This window comes from Phodopus roborovskii, unplaced genomic scaffold (genome assembly GCF_943737965.1).
Source record: "Phodopus roborovskii unplaced genomic scaffold, PHOROB, whole genome shotgun sequence".
In the NCBI taxonomy this organism is placed as follows: Eukaryota; Metazoa; Chordata; class Mammalia; order Rodentia; family Cricetidae; genus Phodopus; species Phodopus roborovskii.
In genome coordinates, this window is record NW_026125887.1 from 57,172 (window position 1) to 83,511 (window position 26,340).

At 41.6% G+C, this 26,340-nt stretch overlaps 2 protein-coding genes across 2 annotated transcripts in view; both read left to right on the forward strand.

Annotated features, from left to right (window-relative positions):
- The window catches only part of Sh3kbp1 (SH3 domain containing kinase binding protein 1), a 52,478-nt gene extending 48,088 nt beyond the window's left edge, over nucleotides 1-4,390 (forward strand). Inside the window, exons 9-10 of the mRNA XM_051178897.1 lie at nucleotides 2,593-2,656; nucleotides 3,612-4,390. Of these exons, the coding sequence (XP_051034854.1) occupies nucleotides 2,593-2,656; nucleotides 3,612-3,653 (106 nt within the window). The 3' untranslated portion in view covers nucleotides 3,654-4,390. The remainder of the gene's footprint in view (nucleotides 1-2,592; nucleotides 2,657-3,611) is intronic.
- Nucleotides 4,391-23,890: 19,500 nt separating this feature from the next.
- Map3k15 (mitogen-activated protein kinase kinase kinase 15) overlaps nucleotides 23,891-26,340 on the forward strand; it is a 125,299-nt gene continuing 122,849 nt past the window's right edge. Inside the window, exon 1 of the mRNA XM_051178892.1 lies at nucleotides 23,891-24,269. Within this exon, the coding sequence (XP_051034849.1) occupies nucleotides 23,891-24,269 (379 nt within the window). The remainder of the gene's footprint in view (nucleotides 24,270-26,340) is intronic.

The following is a 26,340-nucleotide window of genomic DNA, read 5'->3' on the forward strand; positions in this document are numbered from 1 at the left end:
CTCTGAGTCCACAGGTAGCTATGCCTTAAAGCAACAATACACCTTCCCCAGCCAACATCTTATTTAATCAGTAATTCAGGATGTCAATCCTCTCTTCAAAGACTCGTCTCTCATAGCCTTCCTTAGCTTGCCCCTCCTGCCCAAGATCAGTGAGTCCCCACCAATCTTCTACCTTATTCCCTGGTATCACATTCCCTGTAGCATTCAATTCATGTCTATTCCAACAATTCTCAAATGTGCTCAGATTTTGGCTCACCTCCCTACCCTGCCTTGAATTTCCCCCAACTGCCTTATCTCCCTTTCTGCTTGTAGACCATTTTCACTAGTTCAAGTCTCAGTGGCTTTCTTAACACCGTCTTCTCTGACTGACTTCCTCTTTCTTGACGTTGGCCCACTTAAGGCCATGCCTGCCAAGTTTTCCTGGGGTTGGCTGCTGGTTTAGGACCTCACTGTTGACTGCTTTCCTAAGCCCTAAGTAGTACCCATACATATATGGCTGTGTAATGTGTGTTTAAATAACTATACTAATTAATCACTGCTAACAAGTTATAACCAGAGTGTTGATAGCAGTGCTAGGACATAGTCTCAATATGGGGGACCATCATGGTATTCATCTGGAGATGAGTAAATGTACTGTCACTGTGTTTGCTGTGATGTTTCTGAAGTCTTCTTTTCCATTTCACAAATGTACATGTCTAAACCCTCAAAACAAAGGGAATACAGATCCCAGACTAGTCAACGAGCAGAGTCCCAGCTATGCAGAATGAGGAGCTTCATTCAACTTTATTATTTCGAGTTGGAAAAGGCATTAGGCTGTAACAGGCCTCATCTCATGTTTGCCCTCTTTCAGACTTCATTTCTATATTATTAATTCATGTATTTAAGGTACAATGAGTGCGTCTTAAGGTAAAATCAATTTGTAGGATTTTATGAGAACTAGGGAAAACGTACCAGTGACCTATTATTAAGATACATTCTAGTCAGGCAGTGGTGGCACATGCTTTTAATCCCAAAACTCAGGCAGCAGAGGCAGGCGGATCTCTGTGAGTTCGAGGCCAGCCTGGTTTACAGAGGTAGTTCCAGAACAGGCTCCAAAATAATACCGAGAAACCCTGTCTCAAAAACCAAAAATAAATAAATAAATAAATAAATAATAAAAATACTATGGAAAATTGAAGTATATATGGAGTGGTAAAAATATATGCACTGTGTCTAGGGAGGTGGTTCAGTAAGGAAGTACTTACCATACAAACATGAAGACCTGAATTTAGATCTCAAGCATCCATATACAAAACATCCATAATCCCAGCACTTGGAAGGCAGAGTCAAGAGGATCCCTGGTCTAACTAGTCAGCCAGTCTAGCTGAATCAGTAAGCTTTGGGTTCAGTGAGAGACCCTGCCTCAAACGGTATGGTGAAAAGAAATTTAAGACACTTGATATTATGAACCTCTGGCCTTTACATGCACACATAAGGACTTGCACATACATATGAACATGAAAAATACATGAACAAAAATAGTGTCTACAATTAAATATTCTGTAAATACCTGGTGGTTATAAAAGACAAGTTATAGGGAAGATTGCAGAATATGAACCTGGGTACTGGAGTCTAGTTATTGGAAAAATTGGGGCACCAATCTATGCCTTAGTTTCCCCCATTTTCTCCTATTAGGAGAAATATAACCTAAGGGCTTGCTAAGGTCATCTCCAGATCTGATATTTGAAGGCTACATGTTTTGGTGGTCCCCTTCCAAATAACAGCACACTACAAATAAAGTGTGTTTAGGGGTGGTGAGATGCTTCAGTAGGTAAAGGGGCTTGCCAGCACCTGTCTTAGTTAGGTTTCTATTGTTGTGGTGAAGAACATGATAAAATATAACTTAGGAATGAAGGTTTATTTGGCTTATAGTTTACGGTCAATCATGATGGGAAGTCAAGGCAAGAACCTGGAGTCTGGAACTAAGCAGAAACCCTGGTGGAGTATTGCTTAAGGGCTTGCTCCCCATAACTCATCCTGCCTTCTTATACAGCCCATAACCCACATGACAGGGTTATTACCATGCACAGTGGGCTGGGCTCTCCCACATCAATCATTAATCAGAAACACTCCACAGACTTGCCTAGAGACCAATCTAGTGGCGGCATTTTCTCAATTGAAGTTCTTTCTTTGCAGATGACTCTGGCTTGTGTCAAGCTTACAAAAACCTAACCAACATGCCACCCAATAATACAAGTCATGGATGACCTAACTTCAACATCTGGGACCCATATAAAGGTGGAAAGAGAGAACTACCTCCACAATAGTTGTTCTTTGACCTCCACACAATGTAGAATGCACATTCCTGTCCCAATCATGCACACATGCACATGTACACGCTCACGCACGTACACACACACACACACACACACACACACACACACACAGACAGACAGAGAGAGACAGAGAGACAGACAGACAGACTGACTGACCAACCCTGAGGGAATTTAAAAAGAAGAAATTATGTTTGGCCCATACTTGATATTAGATTTTCTTACCTCACATTTGGAAACTCTGGGCTTTGATTAGATTCTTTTGGCATTTGCTTTTCAGACGTGAGATTAAGCAGTTACTGTCAGAGCTGGATGAAGAAAAGAAAATCCGGCTTCGGTTGCAGGTAAGTCCATGAGGCCTAGATTTAGTTAGGAGTGGAAGCAAACTCAGGGCTTCTAGTTGAAAGGAAATGATTGCTGTTGGGCATGATGATGCATGTTTTTAATTCCACAATGGGGAAATTGAAGGAGGATCACAAGTTCCAGACAAGCCTGGTCTATAGAGTGTGTCCCATGGGCAGCCTAAGCTACCAAGTGTGATCGTGTCTCACGATTGCATAGTCACATATTCTGTCCTTACCTGAGCTCCAAAAGCTCTTGAGGAAGGAAGAGAAGAATCAACATACTCCTAGTTGGGCTTCTAGTTTAGAGTTTATTTTAAATATTTAAAATAAATTAAAATTATTAAAATTATTTAAATATATCATCTGTAAAATATTCCCTCCAGTTTATAGGATTATATATATATACACACACACACACACACTAAGTGCCAGAGGATATGGCATACAGGAAGCTCTGTTGTTAGCCATGTGGCATCTGAGCTCTGTCCCCCTCTAGCTGCTGATCCACCTCTGTCCTGATGACTGGTGGAGATCTTGTGACCAAAGACTGACTTTTATTATCCATTCAGTTTGGGCACACATCAATTAGAAAAGAATAGGAATTGTTCACCATCCTGTTGGGAGTGCTCACACCTACCCTTTGGGGTCACTTTCAGATGCTCTTGATTGCCTGCTCTGCCCTTTGGCCAGCAATCAAGAGTCATTGCTGCTTTTGAATAACTTTGGAGCCTAGGGCCCTGGGAATGACCAGGTACACTATTTGACAGGGTACCACACAGGAGTGCCTGTTTATAGGTTCATATTGATTCTGGCATTCTTACCAATTCTTCATGATGTCAGATTACCCATTTCATCCCTAAAATTGTCACCTTGAGTCTTTTCTTTACATAGTTGAGGGTGATTATCATTCAGCTTCTCATGATGCCCATGTTTGCTGCTTTCCCCCTCTTTATAGATGGAAGTGAATGACATAAAGAAAGCTCTTCAATCAAAATGAATACTTGATAATTGAGATGTTACATTATTCACCCTGAGTCCGAGACTCAAATTTTCTGCCCCAGCCAAAATCATCTTGTGCCAAAAGATTAAAGGTTTGCCTCAACATGTCCCTGTTTGAACGATTAGCACAAAAGTCTTGATAGCACAACACAAATTCCATCCAAGAGGAGACTCTTTCCCATGGCGTTGTCCTGGGTCTGGCAGTGGTTGTGATTTATAGCCAATTGTGCTAAAGGCTTTTCTACCTTGAGATCTCCTGCGAAATGAAAACTCAGGCAGTTTAGTCCATAGTACTATTTTGATGATATTTTCCATTAATAAAATGTAATTTCAGATTATTCGTTTACAAGCTTTATAATTTTATGATTTTTTAAATCGTGTTTTGTCACAGACGCCCCTAGTGTTTGTGCTAACCTAGTCCAAAGCAAGTGTCTTGATCACTTGCTGCAGGTGGACTGAATGCCACCTGGCTTTGTATTCCCCTTTAGGATTCTATTACATATGCAATTTGAGGTCCAAGCCTTCCCTTTCCCTGCCAGTCAACCTCTACCACTCTAACAGAAATTTTCGCTTATATATGTTGGTATATTTACAAAAAGAGAAAAAGAAAATCTGGTATTTGCAATGATCTGTGCCTTCTTTCTACCACCCTCTTGATTGGAGCTTTTGTGATGCAGCTACCATGATTCCAAATAAAGAAATTAAAAACAAACAAAAAAAGAAAAAAAAAAAAAAGTCACTTATCCTTGTCCACTAGAGGCCGCTGTCTTCGCAGCATCTCTCACCGTAGCCAAAGGTCCTAAGAGGAGACAGCTGGAAAGTCTGGCCTGCTCTTTGGTACCAGCTGTGACTTTTCAGTTTCTCCTACTTTGAGGTTGTTCATGAAACTAGAAATGTCATTCCAGCTTGATTGTTCTATCATCAGCCAAGTTAAACCCTGCTTCCTGCCTTTTACACCTATTGCGTGAACAGAATATGCATTATTAAAGCAAAAATAAATAAAAATAAAATGCAAATGAAAACGGGGGGGAGTTGGATTATTTCCTGCACTGGGTTATGTGTGTGTGTTATTGTTTAAACTGTATTCACAGTGTCATTTGCCTTGCGCACTTGTAACCCCCTCCTGAGATCCAGGAGAACAGGAGGAGGGTCTTGTGGAAATGTAGCTATTGGATCTTTCCTGCACTTACGGAATTGCTTTTTCTTTCCCAATGAAACTGATGTTTGCTTGTCTGCTTTATCTTTATAGTACATGAACAGTTCAGCCTTAGACTATGTAACTGTTTTCTCATCCTTAGCTAAAAATGGGGGGCATCCTGTACTGCAAGATTGTTGATGGGGTAGAGGTGGAGGGGTGGTCCCTTAATGGCCCCAAATATGTTTGATGTGTTTCTAAACTGCTGCTTTGTCTATTTCCTGCATTTTATAGTGAAACTACTAAACATTAATAGATTTTCACTACCACAAAGAATGAAAATTGATGACATAGAAGGAATGATGCAAAAAACCTCACATTATTCATTATTGAAAATATAACAAATAAATGTCTCTTCCTTTTTCTTCCTGTCTCCCTCCCCATGCCTTGTTATCACTTATATACTTGTCCTTTCTGCTCGAGGCTATCACTTCCCTCCATATATCTACAGAGTCCTGGTGCCCTAGCTTTCATGTGTGGGAACACAGTTAGGAGAAGGGAATATGTAAAGAACTCATTCTTTATTCCCATATGTGAATATATTTACGTTTTCAGCAGTCATGGTCCCAGTGTGCTTGGGGCCAAGAGCAAAGGGTTTCTACAAGCAGTGTAAAGCATTCCTGTTCCCCTTCACTGTGTTAAGCCTTTTTGCATTACACTTGAAGCCTTTAGAGATTTCCTACCACCTATTACAACAGTGACTAGATTCTTGATGTCTTAATTTCTCATCTGTTAGAAAATCCCTAATTGATGATATAAGATGTTTATGCAGAGTGAGAGCATTAACAATGAAACTAGGGGATTCAAGTATCCTCAGTGGGTGTGCTGGTAATCTTCCCCTAAGAAAGGCATTGGATTGCTTTGGGGAAAGAGAGAGAGAGAGAAAGAAAGAGAGAGAGAGAGAGAGAGAGAGAGAGAGAGAGAGAGAGAGAGAGAGAGAGAGAGAGAAAGGGAGGGAGGGAGGGAAGGACGGAGGGAGGGAGGGAGGGAAGGACGGAGAGAGAGAGAGGAGAGTGATTACAGAGAAATGAGCTGGTATATCCAGCTCCATTACCATCCCTTGGGCTAACCAGCAAGAAGATTGTGCATCACAGAACTGGATGAGCCACTGCCCAAACAGCCATCATCTTTATTCTTGACCAAATGGACCCATCAAGAATATAAAAATTTTGGAATGGTTACTTTCTTGAAAATTAAAATTCCTTTGCATTCAGCATGGACTCAGCCAGGCATCTATGGAGATTAATTTTTTTGCTTCATTTTCTAAAGTTGTATTTAGAAAAATCTTACGTATTGTGCTTTGTAAAAGAAGATGATTAAAATGAAACTTTGTGAAAATATTTTTGTTCAACGTTGTCATGGTCCAAGAGGAATGATGTCTTGGAACACAAACCCCTTTTCTCTATTTTACACAATCTGATTACTCTGATAGAAATGTCCTTAGAAGACACGAAGTAATCCATTAAAAATCTGTGCCTATGAATTCCATTTTTTAAATTGTTAGATTTTACATTGCTATTGAAGCATAAAATGCTAGTTAGGTATAAATTCTTTTTTAGTGTGAAAACCATTAAATTATCATTATTGGAATAATTGTGTAAAGCCATTTTTATTTGTATACAGCCCTCAAGGCAGCATATTCAAGTACATGATCCATTTTCTCCAATAAGAACATCCTGTATCTATCACCACATTTGTCTGTGGTTAGTAATGGTGTGGTTTTATTTCCTTTCACAAGCAGTTCCTTTATGGTAAGACTGCAGGGTGTATAATTCATTGCTCATAGTTGCCATGGTTTGTATAAAAATAATCCCCAGGTTCCATAAAGACTTGTATTATAAGCTGAGGTCATCACAGTCTTTTTTTTTTTCCATCAGATTAGGTTTTAGTCCTTTAGTTATTTTTGTACAAACTAATGTCAAGATGTTTTTGCACTAAGAGGGCTTGATGAAAAGCATTTCCCTTTGGTTCTGTACAAATGAGAATTGGAACAAAACAACACATTTGTGAGTGACGGGGTGTTCAGCATGGATGATTGTAACATCTGACAGAGGGAAGATTGGGTGCTCAGAACTTGGCTGAGTGACAGAGATGCTGTTCCTAAACCTAGTTTGGCATGGACTAGGCAAAGAAACTTTTGTCATTCAGAATGTCAGTTCTATAAGGACTGATAAGGAAGAGCAAGTCCCTTAAGGAGATGAGCTATACTTACCTACCATGCCGAGTTCTGTCCTAAGCTCACAAAGATTTGTTTCCAAACCATAGATTTAAGGTGGCTCCTGGACTGAATGACCACCCAATGAGAAGGTGCAGCTCTCTGCAAGATTTCCATTTGTCTTTTACTTTTAATAAGACAGACCATTCTTAGTAACAGCTATAGCCATGTATGCCTACTTGTGAAATAGGTATTTATTATTTACACAGCAAAAGGTATTTGTTATTTACTTTTAGACAAGATCTCCCCCAAACTTGCAACAGTACGTCTTCTGCCTACCAAGCGCTCTGGGATCACAGTTGGAAGCCACCATGCCCAGTGAGTAGTATTTCAATCAAACCATAGAACACTATCATTTTATTACATCTAGTTTTTGACAAGAGAGAGTGAGTACCAAAGATACACAGAGAAACCCTGTCTTGAAAAGCCAGAGAGAGAGAGAGAGAAGAGATTTTTCTGGAACTATCCATGGTGCCAGAATTTATCAAATAACAAAATTCACAATGTATGGTGGTTTCAATGGCAGCCTTTTAACAGATACTTTCACCTTCCTTGATAATTCTGACCAAGGTAAACACAAGTTCTTATATTGGAGTCCTAATTATTAACTCTCAGGTCACACATTACATATATAAATATTTGTGCATGAGTAACAGGATGTTTTAAAGGGTTAAGAGGCCAGAGAACTCAAGAGGTTCAGAGGCCCGAGAGGCAGGAAAGTTCATGGAGATGTAAAATCTCTGTTGAGAGACTTGTTGGTCACTGGTCTGAGAGAAACTGCACAGCTGAATCCAGATACAGAGGTGGAAGACTAGGAACAAGTTCAAACAAAGGACTTGGCAGATGGATGGACAGCATGTCCAGATGGGCAAACAGGATGAGAAAATGGAAGCCGAATTACGCTGTGTCAACAGCAAGGCCTGAGCCCAGCTGAAGGCCCTGTGAGGGTTCTCTCTGTTGACCCTTGATGCATATACTATGTGACAGCCAAATGACAAGGTGGTAGAAACCACCACCTTTGTAGTGCTAGGTGTCCACCACTTTATATAGAGTTACACATTTCCCTTTGTCTAGTGTCTTGAACATAGAGTTATTCTGATGTTCATGTGCCTCTGCATTCTCAATTCATCCCCCAATAAATTTAAAGGGTTGCTCCCAGGAATAAGTCATTTATCAGTCTCTGCTATGTGGGTGATGCCACACAGATGGTGTTCTTCAAATAGTCCCTCCAGGTGCACAGTCATCTACCATCAGAGTGGAATCTCTCAAGGCAAGACATCCCCCCCCCCAAAAAAAAAACAGTTTTGTGCAACATAGAGTAACTTAGAACAGGACACAGGTTGACGTCAACAGGTCCATTCAGTTTAAATGGAAACAAATTTAAATTATGCAGCTATGAAGTCCTGAATGCAACCCCAGCATACATGCCACCAAAGATTGTACCTAGCTCTTCAGAAAAGAGGTTGTCCTGCTTTGGAGTTTGGTGGGAAGATGCCTCAGAAACACAAGATGTCATTATGTCCATTAATTAAAAATAACTCTTAAGGTGTCTTACCAATTTTTCAGTCAATTTAGCTGATGAACCATCTTGAAACCAAACACAAAGTCACAAGGAAATAACATTGTTTTAGAAAAAAATAGGGATGTCTTAGAAAAAAGAAAAAGTGTTCTTTCCAAGCTTCACAATTATATTCAGTCTGAGAAAAGCAAGGGCTGGCCAGAGATGAAGCTAGATCTGCCATTGAATGTTCAAGGACAATTATTTGTATGAGAAATTCCCAACCTTCTCCCCTGCCTTGTTCCCAGAGAGAGCTTTGAAATTTCTCTTGTGTTCTCAGGATGATTTCCTCAAAGAAAGTGAATCTGGAAAGGGGAAAGCACGTGGATAGAGAGGGAGAAGTCTCAATGGGACCTCCGGGTATGGAGGTAAAACAAACCTACTTTCTTAATGCATCTAGTGTTGAGAAGATGAGATGGGATGGGGTGCTGAGGAAGAATAGACAGGTTAGAACTGATATGTTTTATGGTGGTGGGGGGTGCTTTATGTGCTGTTGGCAAGAGCCATTCAAATGAATCTCCATCTTTTAAAAAGGGTTAGAGACCCAGAGCAGGGACTAATACAGTAGGCTCAAATGTAGAACACAAACATCCAGGTTCTTAAATAGCTTTTTTTTCTAGCTAAAAAGATGATAATATATCCAAAGTAGGAGATAAAAACATGAAGAGAAAGAAAAGTTGATTTCAACCTCATTTAGAAATTGCCTTTAATTATTTTGGTCTCTCAAAATTGAGGTTCTTTATATATAGCTTTATTTATCTCTGCCATGATATTTTCAGAAACTATTTGTAATGGCTGTGTAAGATTCTCTCTATAGATATAACAGAAAATAAAAAGTCTTTCATCTAACATGTGGTAGGCACCATGATGGGTGTTGAGTACATGATGAGGTAGTTAGTCCCTGTTACCAAGAAGCTCAGAGTCAAGTGGAGGAAGTCAAGTAAATAAGAAAATCATGGTAGGGATGAAAACAAGCCATCAGATGACCTAGAACAGTGTTTTTCCACCTGTGGGCCATAGCCCCTTTGGAATTAAACCCTTTCACAGAGGTGGCATATCAGATACCCTATATATCAGACACTTACATTACAGTTCATAACAATAGCAAAATTACAGTTACAAAGTTGCAATGGAAATAATTTTATGCTTGGTGGGTTATCACAACATATGAAACGTTTTAAAAATAGACTCTTAGACGTTTACTCTTTGGGTAATATGCTCATTCAACAAAAACAGTGGAGCTTGTTACAGATATATTTTGTCATTACAAAAAGAGCAATTTGATCAGATTTATTAGTGAATGTAATTGAGATTACCACATAAAATTGATTTTGTCAATAGCTAACTGAGCCTAAGAGTTTTCCCAGAGAGTTTCAATTTAAAATTTTAACCAACAATGATAAGTAATACTGTTTTCAAGAGCCACAGCTTTCAGTAGAGTGAGAGCCACTGCCCTAGAAGTGTGTGGGAAAACTAAGCTAGAAAATATGACCAATTTCTGGTGGCTGAGTGTGGTTTGACTGAGAGGGCCACTCCTGGAGGTAGCAGCTGTGGGAGGAATTCTGTCCCTTCAGAGACTTTCCTGCAGGAGCCTGCCTGCAGCCAGGAGTACTGGTGGAAGCCACAGAAAGTGCTCTGTGCTGGCTCAGGAAGCCATGGGGAAATCCACTCAGACCTGCTTCCTTAAGGGGCAAGAGGCAGAGGAAGGGCATGGGGTGAGGACTGAAGAAATACTGCTACAGCCAAACTGCAGAGAACTTACTCACTCACCTCCATCCATTTTACAGAAGAGTATATTATAATCTGCAGGGATAAAGGCTTCACATTTACAGAGTGAAACACTGGTTAGTACTCACGGAAGCTGAGCAGGAAAGGGAGAAATCTATTCTTGTAGAAAGGGCAAAAACCCTTGTGAAAGCTCCATTCCTGGGAAACAAGCCCACTGTGCACTTTAAAATTATTAGGGAACCCAGCCCCCACAGTCTACCAGCATGGTAAAATGCAGAGCTCAAGAGACTATCCTGGAAATCAGCAGAAAGAAGGCATCCAAAGCTGAGAGAAGGGATAAAAATAAAAGGTCACTAAAGAAGCAGCAGAGGTGATGGATCATAGGGTAAAGGACTTACTGATTAAGCACAGGATGTGATTTCAGATCCTTAGCATCCACTAAAAAGCTGGGCACAATGGTAATTACTGTAATCCCAGTGCTGGTGAGACAGAGAATCCCAAAGGCTTGCTGGCCAGTGAGTCTTGCCAATTGGTGAGGCCCACACCAACCAGTGAGATACCTCACCTAAAACAAATAGGCTAGAGAGCAAACACACACAAAGGAGAGAAGAGGGGAGGAAGCCTACAGGAATTGTGATTTTCAATGTCCATAGAAAATCAAATACTAGCCACCCCCACAGCCCATCTTCTGGCAGGATTACCACCAAGTCCCACACTGAAGATTTATTTATCATTGTCATTATATTTTGTTGTATATAATTTGTCCAGCTTTTAACAAAAACTTACATGTATGTAAAAGCAGTCAGATGAGACAAAGCAAATCAGTGGCAGACTTAGAAATAGCACAATTATTGGAAGTATCAGAATTTTAAATGACTATGGCTCCTCCTCTGAAAACTTGTTGTGGAAGGCTGAGGTGTAGTTCAGTGGTAGAGCTTTAGCCTATCATGTAAAGGCCTTGGATTCAAGCCCCAGCACCTCCAAAAAAAAAAAAAAAATGAAATTGAAGTATTTAAAGCAGAGCACATCTGTAATTCAGTAAACTGGGAGGTGAAGGCCAACCTCAGCTACTTGATGGGTTTGAGTCCAGCCTGGGTTTTTAAGATCCTATCTCAAACAAAATAAAATTAACAACAAGGAAAAGACTACAAAAAACATTAAAACAACAGATCGCTATTTCTTACGAACCTATATGCAAAACCTCTTGATAAAATATTAGCAAGTAAACATCAGCCATATATAAAAAAAATTGTAATAAAACACAAGCAAGTAGGATGTATTCCAACATTTGAAAAGCAGGGTTGGAGAAAAGGCTCAGAAGTTAAGAGCATTTGCTGTTCTATTAGAGGGCTTGAGAATAATTTCCAGTGCCCACATGACAGCTAACAACCATCTGTAACCACACACACACAGACAGACACACACACACACATGAAAATAAAATATCCATACATATTAAATATACAAATAAATAAATCTGAGTCGGAAAACATTGTACAGAAGTTACAACACCTGCTGTTCTTCCAGGGCTTGATTCCCAGCACCCACATGGCAGCTCACAACCATCTGTAACTCCAGTCCTGGGGATCCAACACCTTCCTGTGGCCTCCTATGCACATGGTGCACAGACATACATGCAGGCAAAATATAAACATAAAATAAAAATCTTTAAAATATATAACTAAATCTTTATAGAAAACATTTGAGGCACATCTTGTGCCAGGGTTTAGCCAAATAAATGTTACTTGTCATCCTTCAACAATGACAATTTACTTTGCAACACAGAGACCATTATAGAAAACAATGAATCAAAATGCAGATGACAGGTGACATGCATATCGCAGCCCCAATTGATCCATCTATGATACAACTCCTGCACCTAAGTAGGGTTCAGAGAGGGGACAAAAAGAATATAAGAGCCCAAGGAACAGAATATCAGTTGTGAGACTGTGTTTCTTAGCAATGCCAAGGAAGCTATACCCATGAAGTCTCATCACAAGACCAGAACAAGGACAACACCAACAGACATGCAATTGTGGAAATAGAAAATATTATGTGTCCCCAACCCTAGAAAAAGAACTACAGGCAAGTAAGGCTGAGAAAAATAGTACTCTTCCCCCAGGGATGAACCCTTTAACTGGCTGTTCAGTATTAAATGGTCAGTCCTGAAATCATATATAAACAAACAAGTAACCTTATACAGACAGAGCAGGTTATAACTATATACTTAGGAACATAAGCACACACACACACGGGGGGAGGGCTCTGAATTTGAGAGCATGAGGGAGGTACATGGGAAGAGTTGTTGGAGATAAAGGGGAAAATTATGTAATTATATTTTAATTTCAAAAATAGCATTAGAAAGTACTGGAGGGAGTGCAAAAGAGGGTAATGGGGAATGAATGTGATCAAAGCACATTATGTACATGCATGAAAATGACACAATGAAACCCATTATTTTGTATAATATACACTGATTAAATCTCTAGTGGGAGATATCAAAATGAAAAAATATGGACAGCCTAAAGAGGAAAATTCATATGATTATATCAATTGATGCATAAAACACTTGAACAAATCCATCGTCCAGCATGATAAATAGAAAGGAAACTAGGAGAAGATAACTTCCTCAACTCAGTAAGTACCATCTACACAAACAAAATCAACACAAATGAACAAATGGCTAAAATAATACTCTGGGTTAAAGACTTGAATTCTTTACCTAGTATCTGGAATGAGGCAAGGATGCCTGCTATCATTACTTCTTTCCAGTATACTACTGCAAGCTTTAGGTGCAGTAATAAGGCAATAAAAAATAAAAGTAATACAGATTGGAAAGAGGAAATAAAACTGTCCCTATTTGCAGATGGCAGGAATGTCTATATAAAACCATCCAATAAAACAAAATCTACCTATTGCTAATAACTGAGCTCATCAAGGTTGTGCAACAAAAGCTGCATTCCTATATATTAATAATGAACATGTGAAGCTAAAGTTAAACATTAATGATTATACCATCTACAATTATTTTAAAGATTGTAGAGAGGATTTACATACTGAAAATTTGGGAGTTATAATGAAAGAACTCAAATAAGATCTGAGTAAATAAAGAGACATACTATTTTCCCACTTTGGAAGATTCAACCAACATGATGAATATGCCAACTCTCTCCAAACTGACCTATAGGCTTATTATAATTCCATTTAAAATTGTAGATAGATCTTCTCAAAATTTGATATGGGAAAACACAGGTCCTAATAGAGCTAAAACAATCTCAGAAAAGACAAATACAGGAGTTATCACTTTATCAGATTTTAAGAGCTATAGGTTGGGTGCAAAGATGGACAAAAATACATAATGGAGATTACATGTTTTTATGGAATGATAGACACATACACAGGTCAATAGACTAGAGCATAGAAAACAAAGGCTAATCTATGCATATGTACATGTACAACTGATATTTTGTCAACGCATGAAAGCCACACAATAAAAGAAGGATAGCTTATTCATCAACTGGTGCTGTAGCAACTGAATATACATAAGAATAAAAATGAACTCCAGGCTCCCAGTGCCAGAGCTGGGTTGTATTTAGTTGAGTTGTTGCCTAAGGGAGTCCCATAGAGATCTCCAAACAACACGGATTGGTGCTAGGACAGAAGGTTGCTCTCTGCAAACTGACAGCAGGCCTCTATTGCAGAGGACAACATCCACACAATACATTGAATGTGGGGAGAGGTCAAGCTGGTGCCAGCATGGAGCCTTCATCTCTAAATTCTAATCTCGTTGGTGCAGGAAGGTATACTCCAAGATGCCAAAGAAGTAAACACCAACCCAGCCACAAAACTCTCCACCTACAATCTGTCCTGCCTGCAAGATGTGCTAGGGGGCAGTGGTGGCACAGAACTTGGATTGGTCAACCAAGGTCTGATTTAACTTGAGGCCCACTCCACAAGAGGGAGCCCATGACACTGCCTGGATGGTCAGGAACCAGAGGCTGGATAGTCAAGAGAACTAGGTTAGAACAAAACATGGTCATCTAGTCCTCATAAGAGAGGCTTCTCCCAGCAGCAGATGGGAGTGGATGCCAAGACTCACAGTCAGACATGCAGAGAGTCTAAATTGCAGGTCTCCATTGGTTCCCTCCCCTTGGAGTTTGGAGGAATCCTGGCAATGGGCATTTAGACTTTCAGAGACAGAGGGGATACAGGACACAGGAGAACACGGCCCATGTAATCAACTAAGCAGGGCTCACATGGGCTCACAGACACCAGAGCAGCAAGCCCTGAGCTGCAGGGGTTTGCACCAGGTCCTCTGCTTATATGTTGTGGCTGGAACCTTGTGGGTGCCATGTGTCTCTCACTCCTTTGCCTGATCTTGAGACTCTTTCCCTCCTGTTAGGCTACCTTGTCCAACTTCGATGTGGATGGAAGCTTTTACCTTGTCTTACTGTATTTTGTTTTGTCGTGTTTGGTTGTTTTCTCTTGGAGGTCTGTTCTTTTCTGAAGAGAAAACAGACAGGAAGTGGATCTGGGGAAGAGGTTAAGAAGTGAACTAGGAGTGGAGGGAGGGAAAACTGTGATTGGGATGTGTTGTATAAGAGAAGAATCTATTTTTACTTTTAAAAAGAATAGAAATAAGTGAACTTCAGCCTGAACCTCATACATTACACAAAAATTATCTCCAGTGAACCATGGTCTTAAATGTAAAACTAGAAACTATAAAACATTTTAAAAAGACAATTTTCAGGCCCTAGATTTAGGTAAAAATTAATTTGGATAAATATGTTTTCCATTAATAGAAAAAAAATGTCCTTTGTTGTGTGACAAGAGTTTTCTTGGAAGACACAACACAAACACATTACTCTTCCAAGACAGTGGGCCCATAACAAACTGACATGTAGATACCATCCCAGTCCAGTCTGGTGAACCAGTGAGTTTTATATACACACACATATAGGTGAGAAGTTACATATGGGAGCAGAAACAACCTAAACAGTGCTGCCTCATCAAAGCCCACCCCAGCATAGGTGACAGCTCATAAAACCTGGGACCCTGGAGTGTACTGCACAGCTTGCAGGCAGCTCAACAGATTGGAAAGTGTCCTTCCCAAGTGACACAGTTGGTCTAAGCCTCTTCCAGTCAGCTGGTCTGGGCTCAGAAATCTTTGCAGCTTTTCTCCTGAGTGACTCTGAGCAGCTTTTATTGTTTACTCCTGGAAGGGAGGGACCAAGTGAATCTAGTCAGTTTCAGGGAGTTCCTGAAGCTATTTTAAGCTGCTTACTTTCTGTCTTAAGGAGCTTTCCTGGGAGATGGAATTTTTCAGTCTCTGAGGAGACTTGTTTCACATTTGGTCCCTAGCCTCTAGCGCTCCTAACATTCTTTCTGTATCTCTTTGACAATGATCCCTGATCCTTGCCCAGGGGTGGGGGTGACTATAGATGTCATATATGGCTCAGAATTAAGCCACTGTGCCTCAGCAAGCCATCTGTTCTCAAGATTATGATTATAGGTTGAGGCTGACAGCAACAGTGATCTATGGGCATAAACAAGTGTTTCGAGGGAAGTTTGAGGGTCACATCACATCGATTTAATACAATGATAGAAATTATTTCCCTGGTGGGACCTCCCCAGCCACATCTTTTTTGTTCTGGCTTATAGCATTGCATGTGAACTCAGAGCCCTGTGTAAGCCATTTTTATAGTCCCTGGGGTAGAACCAGTTATGGAGTCAACCTATTGCCATGCTTTAAACACCTCTAGCAGTTGCTGCTCTAGTCCTGAGTGCCAAGGTTGTGTTCCTTTCAATGACTGAGCCCTACCGGGATCATTTACTCAGGTTGCTTCTGCCATAGCTCCTTGCTATGGCCTTCTGAACTCCTGGTGACTTCTAACAGGAAGGGACACTGGGATAATAGGGTACACAACTGTTTAGTTTGTCCTGTTCAAAAGCCTCTTGAGTCTTTCTGTCCCAATCCCATATAAAACTCTTTATCAAGTTATACAGAGGATGGCTATCTTGGGCAAGATGGGATGTGAAAATCTGCCAATATCCTAAGAGCCCTCAAAACTCCTGTAGTTCCTTTACATTTACAGTCATAGGCTGTTAGACAATTTTGTCAGTAATGTTGTCAGGGGTCATACGAATCTTAACAGGCCATAATACTCCCAAGAATTTTATAGTTGCATCTGGGCCCTGCAGCTTGTGTAGATCTCCCATCATCCTCGTTCCTTTAGATTTACCTGTTATTTCTCTCCAATGGCTTTCTAAATCTGCAAAACACTCAGGGATTAGCGTATCATCTATATGAGGAAACCTTTTCCAGAGGATGGGAAAGACAAGGTAGTATCGTGAACCACCATCCTATAACAAAGATAACCTTGGTGAAGCACTCTGAATGTCTGTTGTAACCTGTTCTCAGCAAGTGTCAGGTGATCCCAGAACGTCACAACAAAAAGTCAAACGTGAGCAATGTCTGACACAGCATGGAAGGTTTCCATACATTTCTATCAGTTGCTTCTTCCACACATCAAGGTTTGGTACAAAGCATAGTGAGGAGGTATTAATTGAATTAGCTCCCTGCAATCTTTGATCATTCTCTCTAAGCCACTCAGTTTCCATATCCTAGAGTTCTTCCAGAAAGCCTCCTTATATTTCTCCACACCTGACAAACTCAGTGGGTCTGACTTAATTTGCTCAGTCCTACCCATGTGCAAGGGGAAATGAAGCCCTGTTCTCCCCTCCTGCATTGCCTTAATCCTTGAGCCCAAGAAGCACTGGGTTGCCTCTCCATTCACTAAACCTGGTTGTTAGGGGAGGTCCTGCTTGGTCAAAGTACCTCCAACCCTAGCATCACCATTTGCTGGTGGGAAATGTACTCACCTTAGTCTCTGGGGATACTGACTCAACCCTGAGACAGGCTTGATAGTCTTCACTTGTATTGTTCCATCATTGGTTGATCCTCAAGTTTTAAAATCTCCCAGAAGCTTCTTAGCACACAATTTGGTTTTCTATCAATACTTTTCCTTTTGGAATGCTCAACACAAATTTCCTTAGCAATTACTCAACACAAATCTTGCCACATTTGTCTTTGAGTAATCCAGACCAGCCTCTTTCTCTGCTTGACCTTTTTCCCATCTCCTCTAGATTGCATCTCACCTTACAAACTCTCTTTACATGTTGGTTTAATTCACTGGGATCTTTTCTACTTTATAAAGACCTTTCTCCACAAAAACGGCTCAGCAAAGCCACTAAATTTCCACACCAGTCTTGAGGTTCCTGCTAGGTCAACTTTTTCCTACCCTCATTTGTGAATATAGTTCTTTCTGGCCCAGTGAACTGGGGTTCAAATACCGGCTCTCTTTATCCTAGTTCCCTCTTCTATTGTCCTCTATCCTAGACATTTATAGGGACCTAAGATGGAGATAACCAAGTGTTCCTATAGATTCTGATAAGCCATTCCATCTGGGACCAATTTCCCTCATATCATATCAGGTTATGCAGTCTTTGCCTTAAGGAGGGATGGCTAGTTATATTACTCAGTTTTCCTGCCTGCACCACAGAACAGTCTGATCCCGACTGTTCTCATGTCCCACAGCCTCACAAGCCAGGCTATAGCAGGCTCTTTCCACTGCTTGTTGAAAACTCTCCCATAATTCTAGCTGTTCATGTGCTGAGTATTTCCTTATTATCCTGGTTTCTTGTATAGAAACATTAAGTCCCCCATTTGCATATTGGATTACAGATTTGTCTCTTTTTTAATTAAAGTTTGGATCTGAGAGGTTTATTCTATCACTCCCCCACCTCTCTCATCTGTTTGTTAATCTAATTTATTTGCCAAAGCAGAACCTAACATGAAGAATGCTAGCCTCATTTCTCTCTTTCATTGTAATTTACACAAACAATTCCTGCTTGGCTGCCACATCAGCCTCAGATGCATTTCTAACTACATACAACAGATGCCAGGCAATCTCTGATGTGGCTTGCCGACAATCTCATCCCTTGTGAATTAATCTCAAAGACTGCCAATTTTCCTCTAATTTTAAAACTGTTTTCAGGGCATCTTCATATTCATGTGGTGGACCCCACTCATCAAGGGGGCATGCCATCTCATACCACATAGACAAAGACTGCCATCCTGGGATTCCTCCCACAGGCACTCTTAATCCTGATGGCTCAGCCTTAGTTTCACATCTCACTACCCATAGCAAGAACCATGCAACATCTGTCATAGCACAAAGGCACATTAACACTCACACCATATAGGAAAGGACAACTGTATGGGAATTTCAGTTTCTCAGCCTCAGTTGCATGCATTGCTATCCATAGCCAGGACCATGCACTCATTCTTCCCAAATTCATCTTTGGTTATGGCAGGTGCCTATTTGGGTGCCAATTACGTTGTATGGCAAAACTTCCTGGGAACACAACACAACACACACACACACACACACACACACACACACACACACACACACAATCACTCATCTCAGACAGGGAATCCACAACAGATCAAACTACTGATACCATCATAATCCAAATTGGTGAACCAAAGAGTTTTAAACACACAGAAATAACAGGTAGGGGGTTACTTACAGGAGCAAAAATGACTCAAAGACAACTGCATCACGAAAGCCTACCCCAGTATGGCAACTCAAAATCTGGGAGCCTGCAGGCAGCTGAACGGTTGGAGCGTGTCCTTTCTAGATGACTCAGTTGGTCTAAACCTCTTCCAGGGAGCTCAGCTGGTTTCTGCCTTTTCCAGACTGTTGATCTGGTCTCAGACTCTTGTTTACAACTTTCCTCCTTTGAGAGAGAGACTGAGCAGCTTTATTGTTTACTCCCAGAATGGAGGGCCCCAGTGAATCTGGTCAGTTTCAGGGAGTCCCTGAAGCTATTTTGAGTTGTTTACCTTCTTTCTTAAGGAGCTTCCCTGGGAGATGGAATGTTTCAATGTCTGAGGAGACTGCTACACAACAGTCCCCCATAAAGACTAAAAACTATGATTCTATGATAGACCCATTAGAGGATGCAAAGACAAACTATAAATCTGGAGAAAATATTTGCCATCAGCACATTCATCAAAGGACTAGGATCTTGAATATATAAAGAATACTCAAAACACAAAAAGTGAAATACAATCTAATATTTCATCAGAGAAGGTATACTGGTGGCAAATAAGTACCCTTAACCATTAGGGAAATGCAAATCAAAACAAATCAAAACTGCAACAAGATATCTCTCAGCAAGCAAAAAAAAAAAAAAAAAAAAAAAGTTTACCTTTGTAGCAAACTGAGGAGACCATTACAGAAAAATGCAGAGATCATAGATTGCCTGTCCCAACAGGTACATCTACAACACAACTCTTGCACATAAGGGTTAGTGAACATTGTCGAAAATGAAGCAAAATATTGTAAGAGCCAGAGGACCAGGAAGTCAGCTGTGAGAGTGTGTCTTCTCAAAATTACAGGAAAACTACATCCACAATGCCTCAGAAATATGGATGCCTTAAACAGGACATGAAAAATAATAATACCAATAGATGTGCTAACACTGAAGGGTAAAATCTCATGAGGGTCTTACCCCTAGACAAATAACTACAATCAAATACTGACTACTGAGAGATGGAGAATTGGTCTTTCCCAGGTGTGAACAAAATGGTCAGCACTGAAATCATATACTCTCAAACAATACCAAACAGATTCAGCAGGCTATACTTGTATATTTATGCACTTGTATACATATATGTGTATAACAATAATAATAAAAGAAAAAAAGGTTATCAACTTGAGAGGGAGTTGGGAGCATGTGAGGGGTTGAAAGGAATAAATGGAAGGGGGAATATGCAATTAGATTTTAATCACAATTTGAAAAATTGTAAAATAACAAAATAAAGAAAAAAACCCCTCATTGATGTATCACCATAGACTTATGAGAATGGCTCTAAAAGCCTAAGAATACTAAATAGTGTTGAGGCTATGAAAAACTATATTATACACATAAGTGGAACTGTAAAGTAAAATAGCCTGTGAGAAGACAACTTAGGAGTTCTAAAAACAAAAGAAAAAAAATCAACACCACGACCACCACACACACACACACACACACACACACACACACACACACACACACACACAAACACAGCACCTACCTACCTATGTCCAGGAAACATTTATCTCAGAAAAATTAAAACTCATGCTCACAGGAAAACCTGTGGATGAATGTTCCCAGTAGCTTTCTTTATAATAGTTCCAAAATAGAAACAATTCACATGTCCTTAAAATGGAATCTGGATTGAAGAATGGTGGTACATGTATACAATATAAAAGAACTACTGATTCATTGAACAACTTAGTTGAATCCCAAGGTAATTATGCTGACTGGAAAATAATCCATAAGCTTGCACACTGTATGATTCCCTTTAAATAACATTTTTTAAAAAGACAGGAAGGGTCTCATGCAGCCCAGGTTGACAACAGACTCAGTATTTGTTGAGTATTATCTTGAACTTTTGATCTACTTTCCTCTACCTCCCAAGGGCTGGAAAGTATGTGTCATCATGATTCGCTTATATAACACTCCTGAAATGACAAAATTGTAGAAATGGAGAACTGATTAGTGGTTCTCAGTGGTTAGTGGTTGGAGGTGATGAGGCCTAAGATGATTGTGGCTGCCAAAGGATAACAGGAAGCATCCTTGTGATGGAGCTATTTTTCTATCTTTGTTATAGCAATGTCAATATCCTGGTTGTGATAAGGCGCAACTAGTGTAATGAGTTAATATTGGGGAAAACTGGATCAAAGGTAAATTAGGTAGCTCTATGTGCTTTCCTATACCGACACAAGAATTTGCAATTATCTCAATATCAAGCTTAATTTTTAAAATGTCTTTTATATACACAAAATAGCATTATTGACAAGTAAGGAACCTTCTAGAAGAAAATCATCAAGGTGGAAAATGGCCTGGAAAATTATGTCCTAGAGAAATGGAAGGGACTGGTATCAACTGAAAAGGGAGACCTCCTGGGGTAGTACTCAGAAAGCTCTGCCCAGAGTAAGAGGGAAGAGGATTACATTAAAATCCACAGGGAGAAAGTACAAAGAGGAAAAAGCTTTTCTCCATATCCGGAAGTACATTTGATGACACTTCTGCAATAGGACAAAGAGGTTTCCAGGACATGGATTTTAGTGAAGAGAAAGGCACAAGTAAGGAAGAAACACCTGTTCTACTAAACAGGCAAGACTAACACAGAATTTTGCAATTTTCTCCTTGGAGGGACTACAGGGAGTTGGAAGAGCATTGGACATTGAGGCCTGCTTCTCGTGTGCAAATTGTTAGAGACAATGCAATAGTGTGTGCCAACTTCACGGAAGGCGCTTGTTAGCTGGGCAAATGGTAGGTTCTTTACTCAGCAGGGTTTGTATTTAGAAAAAGATGTTATTCAAGCCATAATTCCCAACTCCTAGGCTTTTCGCTCCATCAGCCAGGTCCCAGAGAGATCTGAGAGGAATTCGAGAAGATTGCGGTGAAGACAACAGACACTGGCAGAGAGGTTTTGAATGGGTGACTTTGCCCTTTGAAAGGCTGTGCCAGTCAGTGAAGTAATTTCAGATGAACAAGCACATTAGGAAAATTACTACTATTATGCATTGCAAGGTTGCAAAGAACACATGTATCCTTGTATAGCACCATACTTTTTTTTTATTAAGTCTTAGGACAAAGGTATTGAAAGTTTTCTGGAGACCTGTCTGAATGTTCTCACAGATGTCCTCAGAGCCCACCATGAGCCACTCAGAATGTGGCTGGGACTAGGAAGGGTCTCTATGAACATGTTTTACTGTTTTTTATGGGGGGGATGCTGGTGTGTAGCACTGGTATGGTAGAACCAGGAAGACCCTTTGGACAGTTAATTGGGAGTGAGTTCCGGGCTAGATAGAGACCCTGTCTCAAAACTCACTTGGATGGTGTGGATGGTGTCTGAGAAACAGCACCTATGCTCTTCTAGTCTCCACACACATGCACATGTGCATATGCATGAATACACAAAACCAAGTGGGCAAGTGACCTAGACAGATAATACTCCAAAAGAAGTTACATGAAAGGCACAGAAGTATAGAACAAGACGCTGACGACCTTTAGCCAACACGGAATTGCAGAGCCAAATTAAAACGTGTTACTATTTCATACCCACTAGGAGCTGTAATGAAGCAAGATAGAAAATGTTGCTGAGGAGGGTGGAGGAAATGGAACCTTCCTACACTGCCATGGGAATGGGAAATGATACAACCACTTTGGAAAGCAGTGAATTTCTTTAAAGGTTAAATATACACTTAGCGTGCAACCCAGAAATCCTCCTACTCGAATTAGACTCAAGGCAAATGAGACCCCATTTTCACACTTTGTATGATTCCATCTAGTATATGAAATGTCCAGCAGGCAAACCTAGCCAGGGCTGGTGGTTTGCTAGGGGCTAGATCTTTCAGGGGATGGGATATGATTTTTAATAGGTACTGGGGCTTGGAAGAGGATCCAGGTATTCTAAAATTGTGGCCATGGATACAGAACTGGGACTATACCAAAAATGTATTCAGTCATTTTGCCATTTTGTTCTGGATGGTTTGCAAATTGTATCTTAGTTTTGTTGTTAAGAAAAATTTCAGCCTGCCCTCCCCGTGACTACATTTTACATTTTAGGCTCCAGTATTAAATTATATAAATACATAAATGTCCAGGTGCAGAAGATGTAGTGGAGACCTCTTTGGAGCCTTAGTATTTCAGGGGTCGGGCAGCCAGTGCACTCATACAAGAGGCTATTTTCCCGACAAACAATGTTTGTTGCTTCCACCTTCCCCATACCTTGTCAAGGTCACTACAAAAGTCAAAACAAATAGGGCTGCAAGGTGGGGCTCAGGGAGGCTATGTGCTAGTCCCGATGTGGAGGCGGAGTTAAAGCTACATCTGTATTTAGCTGGAAACTGAATGTCGATATTCAATTAGTACCTTGGACGTCTACTGTGGATGTAAGCCTCAACTTATTGGGGTGGGGGGAGAAAAAGAAGGGACGAAAGGCAAGAAAGAAGGGGAAGGAAGAGAGAGGAAGGGAAAAAGTAAGGAAGAAGGAACCCCAGCTTCTAATGGTAATTAGAAGGAAGGATGAGGGGGGAACTCAAGAAATGAGATAACCCCTTCAATCCCTGGCTCGGCCAGCGTCCAGGCTGGGGGCGGTGCTCTGGGGAGCCGGAAGGGGGCGCCCTTCCTGTTCCTGCCCCGTGGCTCTCGCAACCGCCCCCTCCACGGTCCTGACGTCGGAGCCCCCGCCTCTTTCTCGTGGGCTTTCAAAGGGCGCTCGGGGCAAACCGGCCTTGAGCTTCTCTCTGCCGGAGGCCGCCCGAGAACCCGCCGTCGTCACCTGCCCGCCGCGGGGCTCTCTGCCCGTTTGGGCTCCCTCCCAGCGGCCGTCCGTCCGTCGCCTCAGCAGCAGGTGCCGCGGGGACAGCGCCTCGGCTTCGAAGCCACCGGCCCCGCGCGCGGGCCAGTCACATGGAGGGCGGCGGCGGTGGCAGCGGGCCGGCCCCAGCTGAGGCGCTGGAGGAGGCCGCCGACTTGCCCCAGGGCGGGCTGCCGCTGGGGCCCGAGGGCGCGGCAGGGCTGGCGGGACCCGAGGGCGCGGCGGGGCCGGAGGGCACAGTGGACCCCGCGGGCTGCGAGGCCGAGGGCAGCCGCGGGCCGCGCCGGGCACTGAGGGCTGTCTATGTGCGCAGCGAGAGTTCCCAGGGGGCGGCGGCCGGCAGCCCCGAGGCCGGGGCGCTCAAGTGCCTACTTCGAGCCTGCGAAGCCGAGGGCGCCCACCTCACCTCCGTACCCTTTGGGGAGCTCGACTTCGGGGAGACAGCCGTGCTCGATGCTTTCTACGATGCAGGTGAGGACAAGTGTCCCCTTGGTTCCCACCTCCCTCCAACTGTCCTCGCCCTCTCACGAGTCCGGCCGCCCCTCTACTCCCTTCCCTGACCCTGCCCTGCAGTGTCCCCATCTATCCTTCCACCGTTGATGCTTAGGTCGCTTGTCTCCCTCGTGGACAGGGTAGACCAAGTAAGGAGCCCCTTGGCAGAGAAATAGAGGCTGCAAGCACTTAGACCCATTTCACTTTTTTTTTAAGTCAACAACCCATAAAGGGGCCTAAGACAGTGGTTCTCAACCTCTGGGCCATGACCCCTTGGGTCACATAACAGATATTTACACAGATATTTACATTCCAACTCATAACTAGCAAAATTCAGCTATGAAGTAGTAACAAAAATTGTTGTATGGTTGGGGGTCAGCACAACATGGAGAAGGTCACAGCATTAGAAGATTGAGAACTACTAACCTAAGATGATCTGAACCTGTTCTACAGTTCATTTTCTCCTGACATGTTCCCAAGGCAAGCCACTTATTAGAATCATCTGGGAGAGCTGTTGCTAAATCACCGTATTAATTTAGGTAAGATGGTTCTCCCTTCTAACCCCAGGAGACAAAGGAGGATTGCAAGTTCAAGGCTCGCCTCTGTTACATATGTGGAGTTTGGGGTCAGCCTAGTCTACAAAGGGATATCTTGCCTGAATCAAGCAAAACAAAATCCCCTTGCTCATCTCAGACTAATGGCATCCAATGTGAGGCTGTGGGGCTGTTTAATTCTTCCAGGTGATTCCATTCTACAACCAAAAAGTGGCAATTAACTGATATACAATGTATATGTTGGCTATTCTTGATGTTCTTTTAAACACTTTTACATGTTCATAGTGAGGTGTAATCTACCACAATGTGACTTTTTATCTCATAATGTAATCCATTGCTAGAGTAAGACTCTGTTCCAGGTTCACTGTAGTGAGTGTGACATAACCAGCTTTTAAGTCACCACTTTGAATTGACAACAGTTCCTTCCCATGTAGAATGAATTCTTACCTACCTGTTTTCCTTACTTAACCTTTGGGACAAATTTGTGAGACCTAGACAGCATTTATAAGCATCATTATGTGACACAGTAATTACTAGGGGTTGTTTGTGGCTTAGTTTCTCCACTGGTCAAATGGAATTAACACTGTCTATCTTAAACCTGAAAGCATTTGGGGAGAGACTTTGGAAGTAGTTTTCAAAAAGTGTTCATGGCATGTTTTTATAGCAAGATAGGTGTCTTAGTTGTATGTATAAAACTCAGCACTTTTGCATGTTTGGCAAGTTCTACAACTGAACCACCCTTCCACCTCTTACTCCCTTAACACCAATCAAGTCAACTCCTTGTTTACTAGAGGCAGCCGGGATGTAGCTTTATGTTTTTTTTTTGCATGGCAAATGGCCAAACCCTCTCCCATCTGGAAAGAGGTGGGGCGTCAGGCTTGTTCAAACAAGTGGCAGCTGGACCCGTTGAGCACACTCTCTTGACATTTCTGACCGTGCGGAGTATACTCTTGAGCACCACATCTTTTTAGAGAACTTGTTCAGGAGCCCACTTCACCTAGAACCACTCCATTTTCTCGACTTTTATTCATTCTGCTCCAAAATGGAGTTTGAACAGACTCTTTGAAAAGTAAATGTTTTGCTGCATCAGGCACAACTCTCCTCTCCTGCCTGCTGATAGCAAGTTGAAACATTTGTGTGCAGTGTCTGCTTTTCTGGGCCCAGTGGTGTGTGTTCCATGCCTGTGTGGTACATTTCACCTGCTGTCCAGGCTCCTTTGAACACATTAGGTGACAGTGTAGACATGAAACCTGAGCACCCGGGAGCATCACCCTTGCTCACTCGCTTCACACTGTTGCCTACACCATGAAATCTCCTTTGGTCAGCCTTGCCCTTAAATAATTTCTGTCAATGCCACTGCAGTTAGTGGAGTTCTTTATTAAACATATTATCTACACATCCCTACCGTCTTCTGGCTTCCTGAGCACCACTCTCACAAGCATTTTGGCATTGCCCACCAAATAGAAATCTATTTCTCTCTTCCCTCTTTCCCTCTT